The 21,970-nt window shown below is 46.9% G+C and overlaps 2 protein-coding genes across 3 annotated transcripts in view; one reads left to right on the top strand and one right to left on the bottom strand.

The window, feature by feature from the left end:
• The window catches only part of arhgap39 (Rho GTPase activating protein 39), a 34,691-nt gene extending 27,490 nt beyond the window's left edge, over positions 1 to 7,201 (bottom strand). The window contains 1 exon segment of the mRNA XM_062452244.1: positions 7,191 to 7,201. Within this exon segment, the coding sequence (XP_062308228.1) occupies positions 7,191 to 7,201 (11 nt within the window).
• Positions 7,202 to 7,930: 729 nt separating this feature from the next.
• On the top strand, positions 7,931 to 13,774 carry mcm3l (MCM3 minichromosome maintenance deficient 3 (S. cerevisiae), like). Of its 2 annotated transcripts, XM_062452848.1 has the most exons (17): positions 7,933 to 8,094; positions 8,171 to 8,283; positions 8,579 to 8,787; positions 8,877 to 9,007; positions 9,114 to 9,352; positions 9,512 to 9,620; positions 10,178 to 10,331; positions 10,427 to 10,558; positions 10,662 to 10,870; positions 11,404 to 11,578; positions 11,909 to 12,035; positions 12,128 to 12,278; positions 12,478 to 12,618; positions 12,883 to 12,983; positions 13,075 to 13,160; positions 13,249 to 13,315; positions 13,436 to 13,774. In XM_062452848.1, the coding sequence occupies exons 1-17, from the start codon at positions 8,023 to 8,025 to the stop codon at positions 13,641 to 13,643; spliced, it is 2,424 nt and encodes an 807-aa protein (XP_062308832.1). In that variant the 5' UTR covers positions 7,933 to 8,022; the 3' UTR covers positions 13,644 to 13,774. The 2 variants fall into 2 exon arrangements, with proteins under 2 accessions (XP_062308834.1, XP_062308832.1); XM_062452850.1 differs by lacking the exon at positions 12,478 to 12,618 and having other exon boundaries at positions 7,931 to 8,094.
• Positions 13,775 to 21,970: the final 8,196 nt, after the last annotated feature.

Below are 21,970 nucleotides of genomic sequence, written 5' to 3'. Positions count from 1 at the left end.
GCTCGGTCTTACCCATCACACACACTTCAAATCAAGACACACACACACACAAACACGTACACATTATCCAACCCTACTACCCCTCCCCCACCAAGCAGCATCCACAGTCCTGAGAGGACACAATCCGGAGAAGGAGAGAAAGAGGAGAGGAGAGGGAAACGTAGGGAGGGGATGAGTGAAGCACGTACGGGGGAGGGGGGGGGGGTCTGGTGATTGACATGCGGTGTCACAACCAACATGTCACCTCCAACAGAGCTAGCCCCTGTCGTGAACCCTCACCCCTCACCCCCCCTCCTCCTCCCCTCGGCGCTGACATCCCTCTTTTTCCCCCTCTCCCTCCTCTCCCCCTCATCCCAGCATCTCTCAGTGTGCAGTCTGTTCGGACGCACAGGCCACTGTCACTTTCCATGTATCTTCCCGTCTCTCTGGACCACTCTGGATTCTCTTTGTCTGTGCCTTGTCTGAACCTTTTTCTCTCCCCCTCCCTCCCCCCTCTCCTGCGATCTAGACGCAGAGCCCCGAGCCGTGATTGGCAGGTGAGAGAAGAGGTGTGGGGTGGCAGAAGGCACAAGAGCAGGGTAGGGGCGGAGGGGCGAAGAGGGGAGCTGATTAATTCTGTACAAATGAGAGCCCCCCTTTCGGCATTCTGTACCGCTCCAATAACCCCCCCCCCCCCCCCCACCCGGCCTCAGCCCAACACGTTTCATTCCCACAGGCTGACAGTGTGTGCGACCTTCCGTTCCCAAACTGGATCGGTTCTTCCGTGGCAGCATGGCTAATTAAAGCAGTGCCCTCGGCCCCCTATAGCCCATGCCTTCTCTGGGAAGCCCTTTGGCCCCTGCCTCTCCATCCAGCCCTGGCTGGGCCTGGCACACCTCCCCCTCCGTCCCTGGGCTGCTGGCTGGCCTGCAATAGTCAGCCATGCTCACACTCTCGAATGCACTCAACTCAAGTCTGTCGAAAGAAAACGACTAAACTCTACTGTGAATATGGCTGAAAAGAGCTCTGTGAGACAAAAGGAGTCCAAACCTAAAACCGCGCTCTAATCACAAAACTGATAACACCACTAACAGATTGCACCACTAACAGATTGAATTCCTTGTTTCTCTGCATGTTCGCGGGAGAGTCTACAATGGGTGTGTGCGTGTGTCGCGTGTGTGCACGCGTGGGCGTGAGTGTGACAGGCCCGCAGTCCCCTTAATCAAGCTGTTAGTCCCCTCCTCACCATCCACGGTGTCGGCAGATAGGCCCCAGTGCATGCTGAGAACAGGCTGCGACGGCGGGCGCTAAGTGGACGGGGTCCACGGCCGGGCTGTCAACCAGCAAGCCCCCCTAACGACATTTTACACCCCCAGAGCCTGGTGCTTTGCAACGGTATTAGGCCTGGACATTCTCCAAACTACAAACGTACATCTTGTTAACAGGGAGAGGGAGCAGGAAGTTCTCCAGAGAGCTTAACTAATGCGTTTCCTCGTTTTGTTTATTAAAAGGAAAAACACTGCGGGGATGCGGAGACTGAGGCAGCATCGCCAACTGAGCTTTTAGGTACGTTTCTTCCTCTCGCTACCTCACAAAAATAAACACACACACACGCAGACAAACACACGCACGCAGAGCAAAAGAGCAGTAAATGGGACATGACAGGGTGACAAGGGAGAGCTCTGAGTTGGAGAGCGGGAGAGAGAGGCTGAGCAAGCAGGAGAGAGGGAGAGATCGAAGCGAGAGAGGGGGAAAAAGAGCGTGGGGAAATGAGGGAGAGAGAGGGGAAAAAGGCAGAAAGGGGAAACTAAGAGAAGAGTGACGAATGGAGGAAAAGAGAAATGGTGTCAGGGAAGACTAGGGAAAGAACGTATTGATTCTGGTGAAGCAGGACGTTGATACTGCTTGAGCAAGACCAAAAATCACACAAACTCCTGGGTGAAGCGGAGTTTGACTGCAGCTTACTGTCACGGTAACAAGGTACCGTGGTAACATGGGCCAGCGTCGAGGGCAACACTGTATCCTCCCCTCTGATAAACAGACAGGCTGGGTCTTTCACCCTTATCAAAACCACTGGACACTTGACTTGGCATGACGTCAACGGATATCTTAAACGAGCAGCCTACACGTTTTGAAATGAGATTCTTGAGAATATTGTTACATCTACAATTGTGAGAGTGTAACAGAAACATGGGGAGGGGGGGAGGGGGGGGGGAGTTGTAATCCATCCAGTCTCTCGGAGGTATCCCACTAATTCTCCTCCACACAAACGCCACCCCTAAAACAAAGACAGGGACCGGGGGTTGGGAGGAAGGGGGGGGAGTGAAAGAGAGCGGCGGGGAGGGGGTAATGATAAAGAAAACGAGATAAAGGAGAGTGCAGCAGGCAGGGAAGGGTGAGTGAAGGAAATGAGTGAGAAAGATAAAGAAGGAGAGAGGGAGAGATCGAGGAGGAGAGATCGAGGTACGTCGGGGGGCTAAGACAGGCGGCGCTACAGCTACGGATGGAAGCAGGAGGAACAGGAGGTGAGAAATGAGGACAGCGAGAGAGAGACAGAGAGAGTCAGAGACAGAGAGAGTCAGAGAGAGAGAGAGAGAGAGAGAGAGAGAGAGAGAGAGAGAGAGAGAGAGAGAGAGAGAGAGAGAGAGAGAGAGAGAGAGAGAGAGAGAGAGAAACATGTCCAAGAGAGACACACAGCCCCACTGTTTTGGGAGCTTTCTGACAACTCAATAGAGACATGGGGGGCAGGGGAAGAGGGGGGTGTCGGGGGGGAGGGACAGATTGGAGGGAATAAAATTCCTGTGCAGTTAAAAAGGGGACACATGGTGTGAGAAGGCAGGGGGAGGGAGAAGAGGGGAATATTCAATAGAGGATGAGCATGGGGGGAGTGAGAGAGAGAGGGGGTCAGTGAAGCGCAGTCTCATTTTCTCTCTCTCTCTCTCATCCCTTCACAAACCTCAACAACAATCTTCCTCGCTGCATCTGACACCCAGGGAACAAACAAGCTATAATCAGCCTTCAACATTCAGGCTTGTACAAAAAAGAAAACACACACATACACACACATACACAGACATAGAGGGCCTGCCAAGCAGTCCCTAGTGCCTCAAGAGATAAAATTGTGTGTCTGCTGATAGCACTGCCAGTAGCAAAGGAGGTCCTCAACACAAACCCCCCCACCCCACAACCATGGGATCGCCACTCCCCCCCATTCCTGTAGGCCTACACCTCTCGAATGTGTGCAGTACACCTTTTTTCTTCTTCCTGACAAATCACTGTTCCATTCCTCATGCTTCTTCCTCCGTCGCAGGTGCCTCCCAGAACACACGCAGGCACACACAGATTAGGGGGGGGGGGGGGGGGTCTCCAAAGGCAGCTCTTCAGACAAACACATTTACACACTAATCCTATTAGGAGGGAGAAAGCTGTGCTTTCTGCTTCCTCTCTCTCTCTCTCTCTCTCTCTCTCTCTCTCTCTCTCTCTCTCTCTCTCTCTCTCTCTCTCTCTGCTTCCTCTCTCTCTCTCTCTCTCTCTCTTTCTCTCTCTCTCTCTCTCTCCCCATCAGTCGATACTTCAACATCGCTCTCTCTCGCCCCCTCCGCTGTCAATGCTGGTCAATATACTATCTACAACGCTCAAATGCTAACGCGAACGAGCATTATATCCATGACCAATCAGTGTATAACAATAAAGGCAGGGCGGTTAATAACAGCCCCGTGGTGACATACAGAACCAGCTCTATTTGGAGGAGATAGAGTCCACGCAAACATTAGTCACAACTGACCTCTTTCTCTGCACCATCCCTACCCTACGCAATACAGGCAGTCAATACTCGCCCCATCTTTGTCTCTCTCACAATTCTCTCCATCGGTTCGAGTGCCTCATTGTCTTCCATCACTCCTCCCTCCATTCCCTCTCCCTCTCCCTCTCTCTCTCTCTCTCTCTCTCTATGTTTAGGTAGCCTAGTCTTTCACCAGGCCCAGATAGGAACTAATGGCTTCAGTTGAGGATCATTAGAGGGGGTAGAGGGGGGGGGGGGAGTACAGCAGAGGATGAGGACAGCAGCACAGCAGATTAAAAGGAGACAAAATCACAAAACTGTACCACTGAGGCCTCAAAACAACAGTCCGTGGGCTCCAAGGTATTTGACGTGCTGCAGACATTCAGCTAACCCTTCACGAGGCGCACGTGCTAACACACGAGCGCTTGTCTTGCCTCGGTAAAACGGTAACGTACGCAGACAGTACGGTGGCCGTCGTGCTAGTAACAGGAACCGTCTATTTTAGAACAAATACCTTGGCTACAAGCAAAGTGGCCTTGTGACTCGCCCCCGCGAAATCTGAAACGATTTGACTTGCAAATCCACGCCTATTGATGTTCTCTGTTCTTCTGTGGCTGGGAACAAGCACAGGCACAAGTCTCAACACAGCGGTGACACGAGGCACTCTGGAGGCATTTCATTATAACACGCAGAAAATTTACCACTTTGGTCTGATAACGCAGTGGCTGGTCTGCATTGTAATCAGATGGCTGTCGCTGTTTGGAGCCTGCTGCCGGCCTGGGTGGCACAGCGCTCGGGCCGTGGAGGGGGGAACCAGGAGAGGCGCGGTCCACGGCTGAAGCACAACTAGCCCACAGTAGTGACTCAGTCGTCCGTTCATTTACATTTACATTTAGTCATTTAGCAGACGCTGTTATCCAGAGCAACTTACAGTAAGTACAGGGACATTCTCCCCGAGGCAAGTAGGGTGAAGTGCCTTGCCCAAGGACACAACGTCATCTGGCACAGCCAGGAATCGAACTGGCAACCTTCTGATTACTAACCCGCTTCCCTAACCGCTCAGCCATCTGACTCCCTTCAGGTGGACACGCAACCCTGTGCCCCTCTTATCACACGGTCTAATACAGGCTGACCCCAGACACACCGCCCCCCCCCTCTCCCTCACGTGACCACATGCATGAACACAGGCAGGGGTGCCTGTGATGAACGCGTGTCGTTTGGTGTTGCCGGCCCGCCACCGACCCTTGGTGGACAAGGGGTGTTTACGTTGTATGCCTTTGGCACGTTAAGATCCACTACCGACGCCCCCCCCCCCCCCCCCGCCTTGGTTTCACCTCATCTCAACCCAAGGGTTGAAGCCTTATTTCTAGTGTGTGCATTACTCCAACCCGGTCGACAGAGCTGTTTGCTGGCAGTGGAAGGGGACTCGACAGTTAGGGGTCGTTCAAAAAGCTTCTTCATATGTTGGCGGTGACGGGGGAGCGCTGGGTTTACTGTCAGCCACTCAGGAGAAGAATCTTTCCGTCCACGGATGTAGCTTCTTCCACTACAGCCTTGTCTACTGCCTGGCACTTCAACAAAGCCATTTATAGCACTACACAAAGGACATACCTAGTGTATATATGTTTCATACATGTACATATGTACACACATGTGCACTAGACTAGACTATAGGCTTACATCCACTGACAAACTGTTTTGAAGCACAGCCATAAAATGTGACAGATATTATATGCAAGTCCAGTCTGCCAACGCCTGTTTTGTTCTGACAATGTGATCCTCAGTGACTCAGCCCACCGCCCCACCCTCCGCGTTCTTCCTGTAGATCAAATGTCAACTGAGCCAAGTCGAAAGACCTTGTCACATGTATCTATCAATGACCCACCATGTACATACCAAGACCGAGTAAATGTAAGTCAATTAGTTCAGCCACTGTCCATAGGCTACTACTACTGCAGCAACCGGGCTGCTGTGCATGTAAATGTGGAGACAGCCGCGTGAACGGCAGAATAGAACTAAGATGATGGAGAGGAGAGGTGAAGTATTTGGGGGGAATAAGACCCAGATACATGGTTGGTTACCGTAGAGGCATGAGGCACGATAGCTACCGGCGGCGCGTGGAGCTGGGAAGGGCAGCTGTGCGCGTGCCGGGTGTCGATGCACCACAGCCCACTAGTTCTACAGCTTATCCCCTTGTTGAAAAAAATACCGTAAAAGAGTCAAATGCATGATGGTGAAAAGCTGAGGTTATCAGAACACACTCGCTTTTTCACGATGGTCGCGTGTCCATTTCAAATTCTCGAATGGTCCCTCGATGACCACAGTAAGGCAACCTCCTATCCTTCATAAATGTATACAATGACCTAGACATTATATAGTGTTGCGAGTATCAAACGACAACCTTCTAAATGACACATTTTCGGTTCCCATCAGGTTGCAATTCACTGACTTGACATTCCATGTTCCTGTCTGTAGCTAGCTATTTCATAGACACAGGTCTCACAGGCTGTAGTCTATTTTTATTGAATAGTAACCATACTCGTAGGCATGTTTGGTAAACATGGCTGAATTTGCATAATGGCATCAAGCCCTCACGATAAAAACGACAGTTGTAATTTACATACGGGTGAATGACCTCTGCAACACAAATTTAATCGACATCCATTATTAATCCAGCCTTGTGGATATGCCGGGGAGAAAGATGTGATCTCATTCAATTCATAGCCGTATGACAAATACATTTATCATAACGGCAGCTATAGATCATGAATTCAAGGGATGTGTCAATAAAACAGGTGTCTTGGTTTTGAACATTGAGCATGGAGATATATGCGGCTACGCCGTGAGCGCGCCTCATACTAGGGAGGGTTTAGCTAACGGCTAGCTCAATCTAGCTAGCTGGTAGTACTAAGAAATGTTCTGAGCTGAAACTCATTGCGTGGCATTAGCTAACTAGCTGGTTAGCTGTCCCAAACAACCTCATACACATTGGTTGTTATGTATCCTTAAGTTAATAACACTACCTGCATACCTGCATCCGTAACCTGACAAACAATTGAATGGACTAACCAGATGCCTCTAACACATTACTGGGCAGGTGATGCTGAATCCGAAGCAGGCTACTCACGAATGTAACAACCCTCTGGTAGACAGATGCTGCTGACAGTATGTGAAAGAAACCTCCGCTTTTCACAGCTTTATAAAGATTTTGAATACAGGGGCAACATCTCCAAAATGTCTTAACTTCAAGAAAACGGATGTTGGAAATAGTATAAAACAGCTAGCTGCTGAGGTGAAAAGGAACAGGTTCGCGTTTTACTGTAACGTTACCTCAGTGAGTTGGTTCATTCAGCTAGCGTAGCTCCCAATACACAAGCATATAAATACATTCCCCAAAAGCAATGTTGGAAGACAATATTTACAGTCTTACCTCTCAGCCATTTTCCAATGGTTTCCTATTAATATCCGAGACAAATAATCCCCAGAACGTCACCCATGTTGCCGAAATTGCTGTCGCCGCAGTCACTGAAGGAGTCACTCCGTACCCACAGTGGGTATGCACGCACTTGCAGCGCTCTCACACGAACGGACTCACTGCCTCCCAGTTTCTCCGTCACCGACCTGACGTCACCAGATTTGGAAAGCACTGTGTTATAGCACATAAACCAAATCTAAGAAGAGAAAGAAAGGGCTTTGTGAATATAATCTGACCTTTATATGGAGCTTACAGTTTCGTAGTAGGACGCAAATTGTATTACTCGACTTTCACATAGCTGTGTCTAATTTCTGGCCTAGGCCAGCGCTGCATCGGCGCCAACCCAACACAGCTGTTCCAGCATCGCTCCTACAGTCAGCATCAGCCTCATATTTGAGTATCTGCTCAATTGCACAACAATTCGGTTGAATGTTAGGCCCTGTCATAACTAAAACAGGATCAATGATTTAATTCGTGATCCATTACGATGGTTCTGGCAGGCTGTGGGGATGAATAATTAGTTCGCTTGCGCCACGGGTGAGGAGTTCACACCTTTTCTGAAGTGTTCTGAATGAGACATCTGCTGCCTCTTGTGCTTGTTGTAGAATTGACATTAAAGCAGCGCCCTCTGGTGGAAGTTGCCATGCATGTCTGATTGCAAATGCAGAAACACCTGCAGTGGACGCCCACATTACAGCACCTGGGCAGGTGATTTGATTAGAACAATCGCGGAAAAGAGACCGGTTGAAAGGCCGCTGGTCACTGGTAACGGGAGGTACATGCTGAGATGGACGGTGGTTTGGAGGATCTCGAACTTAGGGAGGCGCAGAGAGAGTATTTGGACTTTCTGGATGATGATGTAAGTGTGCTGGAATCAGGCGGTGTACGTACAGAAGAACTAAATCAAAGCTTTATCTTTTTATTCATTCCAATAGCAAGACCAGGGCGTTTATCACGAGAAGGTCAGAAGTATGGTCTCTGACAACAAAAGTCGCCTCATTGTGAACATGAATGACCTGCGGAGGAGGAACGAGAAGAGGGCCAGTGCGTAAGTAAAGATAATTTGAGCTGTCTAAAGCATTAAAAATCAGTAGAAACAAACATTGTCAATGCATGTCCAAATTAGAACATCTGGTTTGTGATGAGTGATAAGAATTAAATATTCAAAGAGCACCATAACTTAAAGACAAAGCAAATCTGTATATTTTTGTAATCAGTGTTTTTTTTGTTTAGGGCCTCATGTTCAACATCAAAAAGTTGTATACATGTTTAGCCTTAATAGTATTGTAATTCATTGATGTTTTGCTCCACCATATCTATATATTATATGTTTACTCCTTCAGCTTGCTGAAAGATGCATTCAGTGAACTTGTAGCCTTCCAGAGAGCTTTGAAGGATCTGGTAGCTTCGATCGATGCAACGTACGCCAAGCAGTTTGAGGATTTCCATGTGGGGTTCCAGGGCAGCTTTGGCACGAGGCATGTGTCTCCTCGCACCCTCAGCGCTTTGTATCTTGGAAACCTGGTTTGTGTGGAAGGAATTGTCACCAAGTGTAAGAGACATTTTTCACCTCACACATAATCATCTACTTGATTTTCAACGTTTCGGAACTGAATTGGTATTATTTTGGAACTCTGGAAGGTTCTCTTGTCCGTCCCAAGATCATGCGTAGTGTGCACTACTGCCCTGCCACTAAGAAGACAGTGGAGCGCAAATACACTGATCTCACCTCGCTCGACGCCTTCCCCTCCAGCGCCATATACCCAACCAAGGTGCAGGGGTTGTGGAGGGACACCTCCATCAAATTAGTTCCAGATACAGACATGAGGCAGGCACTGCGTGTGTGATGATTAAACCTCTCTCTCTCTCTTTCTCCAGGACGAGGAGAACAACCCACTGGAGACAGAGTATGGCCTGTGTGCCTACAAGGACCACCAGTCCTTGACCATCCAGGAGATGCCTGAGAAGGCTCCGGCCGGCCAGCTTCCCCGCTCGGTTGAAATCATCGCCAACGACGATCTGGTGGACACAGTCAAACCAGGGGACCGTGTACAGCTGGTGGGAGTTTACCGCTGCCTGCCTGCCAAGCAGGGAGGATTCACCTCCGGCACTTTCAGGTGAGGAGATAGATGGGGCATGAGGGGTAGAGGGACTCTAGGTTCTGCTAACAGTAAAAAAATTAATAAACATCAGTCAATAGAATAACCAATATTTGTACTGTGGTGCATCGCATATTATGTTAACATTCCTGTTTGTCTTGATCTCCCTTCTGCCAGGACTACTCTGCTTGCCAATAATATTAAACTGATGAGCAAGGAAATTGTGCCAACCTTTTCAGCTGATGACATAAACAAGATTAAGAAGTTCTGTAAAGCCCATTCTAAAGTAAGTGTTCTTTTGTGACTTTGACCTTATTAGGCTCCAAATTAGAATAAAGTAATGTAAAAAAAAAATCAGATTGGATGGCTGTAACATTTCAAAAGCGTATGGGAGTCAGGTGGCTGAGCGGTTAGGGAGTCGGGTTAGTAATCTGAAGGTTACCGGTTTGATTCCGGGCTGAAAAATGACGTCGTGTCCTTGGGCAAGGCACTTCACCCTACTTGCCTCGGGGGGAATGTCCCTGTACTTACTGTAAGTCGCTCTGGATAAGAGCGTCTGCTAAATGACTAAGTGTATACATTTACAATTTACATTGTCATTTAGCAGACGCTCTTATCCAGAGCGACTTACAGTAAATACAGGGACATTCCCCCCCGAGGCAAGTAGGGTGAAGTGCCTTGCCCAAGGACACAACGTAATTTGGAACGGCCGGGAATCGCACTGGCAACCTTCAGATTACTGGCCCGCTTCCCTAACCGCTCAGCCACCTGACTCCCTCCATATACAACCTAGCTTCAGTTCATTTCCAAAGTTAGACTTTGTAATTGACCCTTTTCCCTCAGGATGTGTTTGAGCACCTAAGTCGTTCGCTGGCCCCCAGTATTTACGGTCACGAGTACATAAAGAAGGCCATCCTTTGTCTGCTGCTGGGGGGCAATGAGACCAACCTGGAGAACGGCACACGCATCCGTGGGGACATCAACATACTGCTGATTGGTCAGTTGTAAGCAAATGGCCTTCTGATAGGTCAGGAATCTCCGTGTTTACCTCTCCTATATGTTCGTTCTCTCTGTGGTTTGTCTGGTGGCCAGGTGACCCATCAGTGGCTAAGTCCCAGCTGCTGAGATATGTCCTCTTGACCGCCCCGAGGGCCATACCAACTACAGGACGGGGGTCGACCGGGGTGGGTCTGACGGCAGCGGTGACTACAGACACAGAGACGGGTACGGTTACCAAACAATTCCACTTTGAATTAGCCTGGTACGCTTTCATCGAATTCTCCACCACTCACTTTTCACCCGCCTTTTACTCGCTGTGGTTGTCTAGGTGAGCGGCGCTTGGAGGCCGGGGCCATGGTGCTGGCTGACAGAGGGGTGGTGTGCATCGACGAGTTTGACAAGATGTCTGACATGGACCGCACTGCCATCCACGAGGTCATGGAGCAGGGTCGGGTGACCATCGCCAAGGCCGGGATCCAGGCCAGGCTGAACGCTCGCTGCAGCGTGCTAGCCGCCGCCAACCCCGTCTACGGCAGGGTGAGGCCTCAGTCACTCCCCCTGCTGGAGGGAGCCGGTAGGGTGTCGTGGAGTGAGAACCATGAAACTCACTCCTCAGGTATGTAAGGCCACCCGCGTCAAAGAAGAGCTAGCTTTTCTTTGGCGTAGTTGGTAGTGGTCGCGCTTTGGCAAGTCGGAGGTCGAGCGTTCGAATCCCGTGAGTGGTGAACGATACCTTGTGGTGACGGAGCGTGGCTACGTCTGTTACATACAGAGTGAGAACCATGAAACTCACTCCTCAGGTATGTAAGAGGCCACCCGCGTCAAAGAAGAGCTAGCTTTTCTTTGGCGTAGTTGGTAGTGGTCGCGCTTGGCAAGCCGGAGATCGTGTGTTCGAGCCCAGCGAGTGGCGAACGACACCTTGTTATGATGGTGGAGCGTGGCTACGTCTGTTACATACCCGTCACACAGACAATGTTGTTCAACAATGTTGAAAGTCTGCGTGCTATTTGTGCACTCGCTTCTGTCAGTGGGTGTCCATGACCTATGTTGTGTACTCTCCTCTGCTCCAGTACGACCAGTACAAGACGCCCATGGAGAACATTGGGCTCCAGGACTCGCTGCTGTCGAGGTTTGACCTGCTTTTCATCGTTCTGGATCAGATGGACCCGGAGATTGACAAGGAGATCGCAGACCATGTGCTGCGCATGCACCGGTACCGGGCCCCGGGGGAACAGGAGGGAACAGGTGGGGGAACAATTTGGAACCAGACCAGGATCACCACCACCTCTAGGATTCTCCCTTCTTCTACGTTTACATTTAGTCATTTAGCAGACGCTCTTATCCAGAGCGACTTGCAGTAAGTACAGGGACATTCCCCCTGAGGCAAGTAGGGCGAAGTGCCTTGCCCAAGGACACAACGTCACTTTTTTGGCACAGCCGGGAATCGAACTGGCAACCTTCTGATTACTGGCCCGATTCCCTCACCGCTCAGCCACCTGACTCCTTCTTCTATTGAGGATGGCTGGTGGGTTTTAGTCTGAAACGTGCTTATCTTCTGCCATGTTGTTTCCTAAGCCATGCCCCTGGGCAGCACTGTGGATGTGTTTACCACGGAGGACCCCAACGTCACCGAACAAGCCGAGCAAGAGCTCCAGATCTACGAGAAGAAGGAGAACGTTCTCTATGGAAACCGACGGAAAAAGTACATCTTTTTTTTTTTACGTTTTCATTTAAGACTCATTCTATCCACCAGTGTCACACAATCCGTATTTTGGCTGTGCTATTGTGTTTCAGGGATAAGGTTGTTACAATGGAATTCATCAGAAAGTACATCCACGTGGCCAAGCTGGTGAAGCCAGTCCTTACCCAGGAGGCCTCAGACCACATAGCCGAGGAGTATGCAAGGCTTCGTAGTCACGATCAAGTCAACTCCGAGTCTGCCAGGGTCAGTCAAGGTTCTACAACCAACATATTTGCTAAAGTTTTTTTTTTTTAAACTGTATCCCAATTTCTAATGTTTTCCTTCTTGTTTTGCATTACGGATACATTTTCGTGTCCGAATTGAGAAGCGGAAGCTGCTGTATCGGTATATATTAGTTTGATTGCAGTCGTGTGATTGGGTGGATACTTTATATTGGCCACAGACAATACCGGTGACGGCTAGAGCCTTGGAGACGATGATCCGATTGGCCACGGCCCATGCCAAAGCTCGCATGAGTAAGACCACCGAGTTGGCAGACGCAGAGGCTGCCCTCGAGCTCATCCAGTTTGCATACTTTAAAAAGGTAACCGTGGCAAACCTCAGCCATCCCATTAGTTAGTAATAATAACACTCTACTTTACTTGGCCTTGGGTGTATTGATTTACAATGATATCCTAGCCAGTATCCTTGAATCTTTTTGAGGGCATTTCTGCTTAATTAGGACAGATAGTGAAGAGAAACAGGAAATGTAAGGGAGGGAGAGAGAGCAGGGTGGGTTATGGCCCAGGTATACGCACACCCTCTATCCAGTAGTCTAACATGCATTCCTGGCCCGTTCCTGCCGTAGATCCTTGAAAAGGAGAAGAAGCGGAAAGTTCCAGATGACAGTATGGATCTCAGCCAGTCCCAGAGCCAGAGTCAGGGGCTAACCAGCCAGAGGGCCACCAGGTCCGGCCTGTGTGAAAGCAACGCTCAAAAACCATAATGGGAAAATTTAAGACTTGAATCCCAATAACCCCCTTTTTATTTTTATGACTAGGACTCGCCACCATGCGTCTAAAGATGACATGGATGTGACTGGTGCAGAGTCCGACCCTTACAATTTCAGTGGGGACGAGGGTGACAGTGAGTCTTCTGTTCACTCCAGGCATGGCTAAGAAGCCCCTAGTGAGAAGGTTATCCTTCACTCATCTGCTGTTCACCTCTTATCTAGGTCAGCCCAGCCTCAAGCCCAAGCCTGTTTCTCAGAGCATGAAGAAGACTGACCTCAACCAAGACAGGTAATGAAGCATCCCTTCAACTTGAGCTCTACTGATATCTAGTGGTTAATATTGGTACTGCATGCAAAATGGGTTTCAACAGGCCCCAGAATGGATTAAATGTTTTATTTTCCAACGCAGGATGAAGATTTTTAAGACTGCCCTGCTGAAAGCCTTCAAGACCACACGGTCCCAGTCTGTTGCTGTGACCGAGCTCCTGACCCTGGTCAATGAGACCGCTCACGGTCAAGACCACACGTTCGAGGCCCAGGAGGTCGATCAGCTTCTGGGTCGAATGCAGGAGCAGAACCAGGTGATGATGTCAGAGGGTGTGGTCTTCCTCATCTGAGACCACAAATGCACCTTCTGGTCTGGCCTACCTTCCCAACCAATTACAGTCAACAACAGCAGATTCATGATCCGTCAATCTGAACTATGTTTCAATAAAATGTCTGAGCATGAACATGATTGTCTTTTTGAATTCCTGGGGGGGGGGGGGGTCCACTTATGACTAGAATGGTCATAACTTTTAAACAAAAGGATATATTTCGAATCTGCCTGCTGTTCTACATTGCCCACATAATTAAGTATGTTTCATATACCATAAGTTTTCCTCTATCTTGTAATAAAAGTGGTTGGAAATGAAGTTGTACAGAAATACAAATTGCTGTTTGAAGTCTTCTTGATAAAGGATTTTATATCACGCATACATTTATATAATTAGAAAAGCCCTTCCCTTAAATATGGTCTAAACAGTTCAAGTGTACGATTTAATACGACAATTAATGAAAATACGATGATGCATGCATGCATGCCTATCATTGTTGTCTTTTTACCGTGCTGGTGCCACCTGGTTTTTCAAATGTGCAACTGAATCTCGAGTGTTTGTATCCTTGACTTTTTACAGTCATTGGTTTGTCTCCACGGTTACGTGAGCTCTAAATCAATGTGGTTTATACGTAAAGTGAAGTGTCCCTACGTTTGAACGTTTATTTTGAGACCTAATGTATTTAAAGATTAAAGCTCCGTTGCAGTTCCAACATCTATGAAGGTAAGTGCTAGCATTATATGCGTTGCTTTTGACGTGTCCAGCTTTTGCGACTTTGTGCTTGCTTTTAAACTAATTTCGGTGCTAGCTAGCTAGCTTTACTTCCATTGTGGTGTTAGATAGATTCAGTGTTTGTCTTTATTCATCGGGATATGTTAGTACGTTGTGAAAATTGTATGTAATATTATATGTTATTCAGATGCAGACAGTGGTGTGAGTCTCAAGGTACATAGCCTACTCCAGTTTTGGGAACTTTAATTTGACTGCCCTCGTGGGCAGCATAAAGATATTATGCTGTGTTCTGTATTGCTGCAGTGGAGCCAATATAAGTTGAGCGCTCATTCCGTGGTTTCTTTTTTATGTTGTAACTATCCGTTTTTAAATAGAAAATGAAACCCATGCAAAAGAGTATATTAATATTATTGGATTTCAAACTTTGGCGTTCCAATCCGAAGTCATTTTATTGTTAATTTACGTGTAATGCTGATTGTGTAGTAATTTATCATACAGGCTATTATTATTTTAAAGAAAATAATTGTGGTCTAAACAGTTCAAGTGTACGATTTAATACGACAATTAATGAAAATACGATGATGCATGCATGCATGCCTATCATTGTTGTCTTTTTACCGTGCTGGTGCCACCTGGTTTTTCAAATGTGCAACTGAATCTCGAGTGTTTGTATCCTTGACTTTTTACAGTCATTTGTTTGTATCCACTGTTACGTGAGCTCTAAATCAATGTAGTTTATCATACGTAAAGTGAAGTGTCCCTACGTTTGAACGTTTATTTTGATACCATAGATTACGTCATCACTGTGTTGTGTTTCTCCAGTAAAAATAAACCTGAGAAACATACACCTCTTACCAAATGATCAACATTACAAATCAGAATCAGAATCGGAATTGGTGTTTATTCGCCATGAAAGTTTGCACAGACAAGGAATTTACTTTGGCAGGAGAGCCTACCTAGGCAGCCATTTTCAGCGCCAACTAGAAAGTTACAGCATAACATGAGGAGAGAGGAGGAGAGAAAAAGGCAACACCCAGACAATGCTCCTAGAGGAGTACAGTGTGGGAGCAGACAAAAACCTCAGCACATAAGCACAACAACATTTACAAAAACATGTGACTTGCAACGGGGAGTGGGGGGGGGGGGTAGACAAGCAGCATCTGGACCTGCAGCCATGGTAGTCGCTGGACACAGACCCGCCAGCCACCCTGGGGAAACAAGCAGGCAAAGGCGTTGGATGGGGGTGGGGGGGTGGTGATATCTGTAGTAGGTGAAAGTTAATGTGTGAGTAGGTCTGGGTTGGCGCCCTCGAACTAGGCCACAATCAGTCCGATTCTCCCTATGCAGATTGTGTTGGCCAGGAGACATCCTTGGTCATGACCCGGGCAGAGACCAAACCACAGATGTCGGTGGGAGGGGGGGGGGGGGGGGGAAAGGGAAGAGCAAGATAGTCTCGCTTCAGCGCTCTCCAGGGGAGTTGTTTTCCAGCGACGGCCTTGGCCAAGGCCTGTGCTGGTTACGGGGCCGAAAGTGGATAAGATTGGGGTAGTTGTTTTGAATGCAATGCAAAGTGGACATTATGACAGACAAAGGAGTTCTTTTATATGGAAAGCTGAGTTCTCATTAACTTGGAACTGTTTCTTCCAGATCCCCTACTAGCCAATCATACTTGATCATGGGCGGAGACTACACAGAGAAGACACCTTAAGGCTCCAGGGAGACAACAAAGACTCAACCAGAGAGACTACAGAGAGAGACTCAACTATTAAAAGACTCAACCAGAAACGGCAGTATCCAGACAGAGGATCAACCAGAGAGAAACACGCTTCCAGAGACTAGATACAAGACAGGATCCAGAGAGACCAGACAGAGAACAAAGAGAGAGCTGAGTTATGGAGACACATCACTGTGATACATGTGGGAAGAGCCTTTCCTCATCCAGGAGTCTCAAAAGGCACATGAGGATCCACACTGGAGAGAAACCCTATAGCTGTGACCTCTGTGGTAAAACCTTTACCAATGCTAGCAGTTTCACAAATCACAGCAGAATCCACACTGGAGAGAAGCCCTACAGCTGTGACCTCTGTGGTAAAACCTTTAGACATGCCGGGAGTTTAGGAGCTCATAGCAGGATCCACACTGGAGAGAAGCCCTACAGCTGTGACTTCTGTGGTAAAACCTTTAGACATGCTGGGAGTTTAGGAGCTCATAGCAGGATCCACACTGGAGAGAAGCCCTACAGCTGTGACTTCTGTGATAAAACCTTTAGCCAGGCTGCCCATTTCAGATTTCATAGCATGATCCACACTGGAGAGAAGCCCTTCAGCTGTGACATCTGTGGTAAAACCTTTATCCATGCTAATAGTTTGACAGTTCACCTCAAGATCCACACAGGAGAGAAGCCCTACAGCTGTGACTTCTGTGATAAAACCTTTAGCCAGGCTGCCAATTTCAGATCTCATAGCAGGATCCACACCGGAGAGAAGCCCTACAGCTGTGACCTCTGTGGTAAAACCTTTACCCATGCTAATAGTTTGACAGTTCACCTCAAGATCCACACAGGAGAGAAGCCCTACAGCTGTGACTTCTGTGATAAAACCTTTAGCCAGGCTGCCAATTTCAGATCTCATAGCAGGATCCACACCGGAGAGAAGCCCTACAGCTGTGACCTCTGTGGTAAAACCTTTACCCATGCTAATAGTTTGACAGTTCACCTCAAGATCCACACAGGAGAGAAGCCCTACAGCTGTGACTTCTGTGATAAAAACCTTTAGCCAGGCTGCCCATTTCACAGTTCACCGCAGGATCCACACTGGAGAGAAGCCCTACAGCTGTGACTTCTGTGATAAAACCTTTAGCCAGGCTGCCCATTTAACAGTTCACCGCAGGATCCACACTGGAGAGAAGCCCTACAGCTGTGACCTCTGTGACTATTCAGGTAAAACAAATGGCCATCTGAAGAGTCACCTGCGTCTCCACGGTAGAAAACCCCCAAAGCAGTGATGTCTGCGGCCAAGCTGTCCCAGCAGTCACTACCTGAGAGAATTTCTGTATGACCCACAGCTGGAAGAACTACCGGCCTACAACTAAAAAAATCCCAAATCCTCTGCTGTCAGACTGCTCCTCCCAAGGTTTCTTTCATTTTGTTGTCTTACTTTTATTGATGTAAGACTGTTTAGCCTGTGTTACGAACCTTGTCTAGGGGGAAAGGCCGTAACACTAGACAAACACACAAGACAGAACACACATGCAAACAGGGCGAGGGATGTAACAGCCTGTGTTCTGCACCTCTCTTTCACCAACTGTCTTTGAAGGAGGGGAGCACTGAACTGCTGCTCCCAAGGGTTCTTCTATTTTTTCTCAAATTTTCCTTGTCTTCCTTGAGGTTTTAGGGAGTCAGTTGGCTGAGCGGTGAGGGAGTCAGGCTAGTAATCCGAAGGTTGCCAGTTCGATTCCCGGTCATGCCAACTGACGTTGTGTCCTTGGGCAAGGCACTTCACCCTACTTGCCTCGGGGGAATGTCCCTGTACTTACTGTAAATCGCTCTGGATTAGAGCGTCTGCTAAATGTAAATGTTTTAGGTTGGTTGAGGGGCAGTTCTATGGGAGTACATGAAGCCCTCTGTGGCATTGCTTGTATCAAGGGCTGTACAAATAAAATGGATTTGAATTTGATGATCAGTCGTCCAATGCACACTGATCTTTATCCATTGTTGAAGAATACGGACACACTTCTCTGTATTTACATTTGCAAGTAAAGGGTCTTGTAACTGTCTTGGAGAGACAGGTTTCAGTTTTCAAGAATTATTTAAGGTAAAGTCATCTGTTTTAATTTAACAAAGGATAATAATAGGGTTTACTAACTAAGAAATATGTTTTGGTTTTCGGTTTAATGCTTTTATTTGATCGAGTCATGTGACCAGAGCTACAAAGGGTTAAACAGGGCATTGTGGGTCAGAGAGGTGTTAATGGCTGCAGAAGAACGAGTCACATCTACAATCTGCACATGGTTCACCAAAGGCGTACACGGTATTTTATTTTATTTTGCCGTCAATGTGTTTTATATTTGATTGGAGCCATGATGTCATGTAATTAAGTTTGTAAAGTGATTCAAGTTTGTGCATGTTTCAATGTATGCTGCGCCATTTAGCCCACCTAAGATGGCAGATCAATGATGAAAACTTTTGTCTTTTGCTTTCTTAGTTTTCACGGTGTCACTTGAAGAGAGAGAGAGAGATACAAATAAATCAAGGAACATCTGTTTGATTCGTGGACTTAATTACTTGAACCAGTGTAGCTACAGTGAAAACGTAGCCTACTGCTAGCATCGACGAGAGTCCATTCGAGCACGGGACAAATCGAAGCACGACCGTTGGAGCAGCAAAGGCCATGGGTGAAGACGGGAGTGTCGGTTCATGATCATATCTTCGTTTTGAGGATGCTAATTAATCAACGCAACTGCAGCTTCGAAAAACAGCTTTTACAGTGACTGTTTCGTTCCATGGCATCAAGGGTCGCAAAGGAAGAGTTTGAGTCAGGTTTGACTGCTATAGGCCTACCTCCACAACTTGATGGACGTTGTGTAATATTTGAATGGAGACATTTATATTGGCATTGTTCTATACGTTCTAATGGTGTTTTAATCAGTGTTCAAATGTGTAATTAAGAGTTCAAAGGGTTATATGCATATCAACATAGTTCTAAAATATACACAATGTCAGTTAATGGAGAAAGACCACAAGTAGGTGAATTTAGTGAACAAATTGATTTCCTTCAATTAGAATTGACTAGGTTAACCCTTGTGTTATCTTCGGGTCATTCTGACCCATCAGTCATTGTGACCCACTGTCGTATTGCGACAAATTTACCTCATACAAAAACAAAGTGAAGCATTTTCTTTTAACTGTCGGGCTGTCTCAGACCCCCCACATTGCAATGGTTAAAAGAAAATTATTTTTATTTGTTTTTGTATTGGGTGAAATTGGGTAAACACAACGATGGTTCGTTGTGAACCTTTGGGTCATGTGACCCGAAGGCAGCACGAGGGTTAAGTGAGCAATTCAAATCAGAAACTAATGAGGTTGAAAAGGAAAGATTAGAATCACTTATAGGTGATGTTCATGCTAAAATAGAAATAAACAAAATAGCAATGATGGAGCATACTTCCGCTGCTTCAAACATAGTTGAGCCCAGGAAATCCTTAAGAGAAAGAAAGTTAACTCCAAAGATGTTAGAGTTGAAGCAAAATGAAGTGTCTCAGAGGGAGAATAAATTCATTATGCTATATGAAAGTGTCAAAGACCAAGTCAGAGTTATACGTACAAGCCTCAAAGATGAGCGCTCTGATAAAGACTTGTGTAACATGATGGATGCCGTTGAAGAGCTAGAGACACAAGTTAGAGATGCGTATGAAAATATTCGTTCTCAATCAGCACCTTCTACAGAAGTTAGAAGAAAGATGGACTCTAGTACAGCAGTAATCGCAGACTTGATGAAGCTGATGAAGGTACGAATGATGGAGTTAGGTCAAGAAGAATTCAATCCTGAAGTAGAAAACGCCCGGCTGCACATGGTGCTTGACACAGAGTACGCACGGTCAATATACGGGACTACAATTTGCAAATCTACTCGTAGTCACCATTCAAATGGTTCAGAACAGCAAAGTATAACAACAAAAAGAGTAGAATACGCTGCACAGTACGCTGCAAAGAAAGCAGAAATGGAGATGGACAAGGCAATTATTGCACAACAAGGAGAACTTAAGAAATTGGAAAATCAAAGAGATCTTCAAGTCCTAGCTGCCAAGCTTAAGGTCTACTCAGAAGCTGACTCTGGAGAGGCTTGCGATAACAGTAAAGTAACATGCAGTAATGTTGTCAATTGTCCTCCAGTACTTCATAGAGAAATTAAGGGTGAACAAACCTATAATGACAATAATAATGAACAACCAGATAGTAGACCTACTAATAATGAAACTTTAGTTCAAGCCCTACATGACACAATGGTTCTCACCAGACTTCCCGCACCTGAGCCAACAGTCTTCCTAGGAGATCCACTTAAGTTCTTAGAGTGGAGTACAAGTTTTAGAGCTTTGATAGAACGCAGGTGCACAAATCCAGCTGATAGGTTGTTCTACCTACAAAAATACATTAGTGGTGAGGCATGATCTGTGTTAGAAGGAAGCTTTTATAGAAATGATGATGAAGCCTACGACCAAGCATGGGAGGCCTTGAATAATCGGTATGGTCACCCTTTTGTAATTCAGCGTGCATTTAGAGAAAAACTGAATAACTGGCCAAAGATCGGCTCAAGGGAGTCAATAAGACTGAGACAGTTCAGCGATTTTCTATTAGCCTGCAGTAATGCCATGCCACATGTCAAGGGACTTCAAGCATTAAACGACTGTGAAGAGAACCAAAGAATGCTCCAGAAACTCCCTGACTGGGTGATCTCCGGCTGGAATCGCTATGTTACAAAACAGTTAAGACAAACAGAGGAATACCCCACTTTCAAAGAGTTTGCAGAGTTTATGGCACAAGAAGCAGAAATCGCATGCAATCCTATAACATCCTTTCATGCCTTAAAACACACTGAAGAGAAGCCGTTAAAGGATAAAGGACGTTCAAAGGCTAATGCATTCAACACGACTGTGAAGGCATTAGATAAATCAAGTACAGCAACAGAGACAGACCGTGCTGCTGATAATCACTCAAACACCTCCAAGAAAGTGATAACCTTCCTTTCATCGCCAGTCCCAGTTAAATGCATTTGTTGTGAAGAAAGTCACTCCATTCACAAATGCCAGATGCTCACCAACAAACCTGTGGAGGAAAAGAAAAGGTTCATATTTGATAACAACTTGTGTTTTGGTTGTCTCAGAAGAGGACACAAGTCAAAGGACTGTAAAAAGAAAGCTTCTTGTAGCATATGTCATAAACATCATCCCACGCCACTTCATGAAGACCGCACGTCTTCTGCTGTAGGCACATCGTCTAATACCATACAAATGGAAGAAAACACTTTGTCCCTTTCTTGCTGTGTAAACAAAGGAGATGGTGGGAGCACATCTATGATAGTGCCTGTATGGATTTCCATGACCACTACTCCTGGAAAGGAGACCCTAGTATACGCCTTACTAGATACACAGAGTAGTAACACCTTTGTCGATAAAGGGGCATGTGAGAAGGTAGGAGCAGGTTTAGAGCCAGTTAAGTTAAAGCTTACCACTATGATGGGAAGAGATTCCATAGTAGAGAGTGGAAGAGTTAGTGGACTTAGAGTTAGAGGGTTTTCCTCACAAAGCTTTATCAATCTGCCACCTGCTTATACCAGGGACTTCATCCCACTTGAACAATCTCACATTCCTACCCCTGAAACAGGCAAAAGGTGGAAACATCTTAACAAAATGGCACAGGAAATACCTGCACTGATGGATTGTGACGTAGGACTGCTAATAGGTTACGACTGCTCCAGAGCATTGGCACCACGACAGGTCATCACAGGAGGTGATGAGGAACCATATGCCATCAAGACTGACCTGGACTGGAGCATTGTTGGTAGGTCACCACAAGTTGTTAAGTCAACCGAAGTGACAGGCTTGTGTCATCGTGTGTCTGT

Source organism: Osmerus eperlanus, chromosome 26 (genome assembly GCF_963692335.1).
Source record: "Osmerus eperlanus chromosome 26, fOsmEpe2.1, whole genome shotgun sequence".
Classification (NCBI taxonomy): Eukaryota; Metazoa; Chordata; class Actinopteri; order Osmeriformes; family Osmeridae; genus Osmerus; species Osmerus eperlanus.
The sequence above is the reverse complement of the archived record's forward strand: the minus strand, read 5'-3'. Positions and strand labels throughout refer to the sequence as shown.

Excerpts from the sequence above, each read along its gene's own strand:
- mcm3l (XM_062452848.1), top strand. The coding sequence starts at position 8,023 with ATGGACGGTGGTTTGGAGGATCTCGAACTTAGGGAGGCGCAGAGAGAG. Across the intron at positions 8,095-8,170 it reads TGGACTTTCTGGATGATGAT|CAAGACCAGGGCGTTTATCA; the intron begins GTAAGTGTGCTG and ends TCATTCCAATAG. Across the intron at positions 9,353-9,511 it reads TTCACCTCCGGCACTTTCAG|GACTACTCTGCTTGCCAATA; the intron begins GTGAGGAGATAG and ends CCCTTCTGCCAG.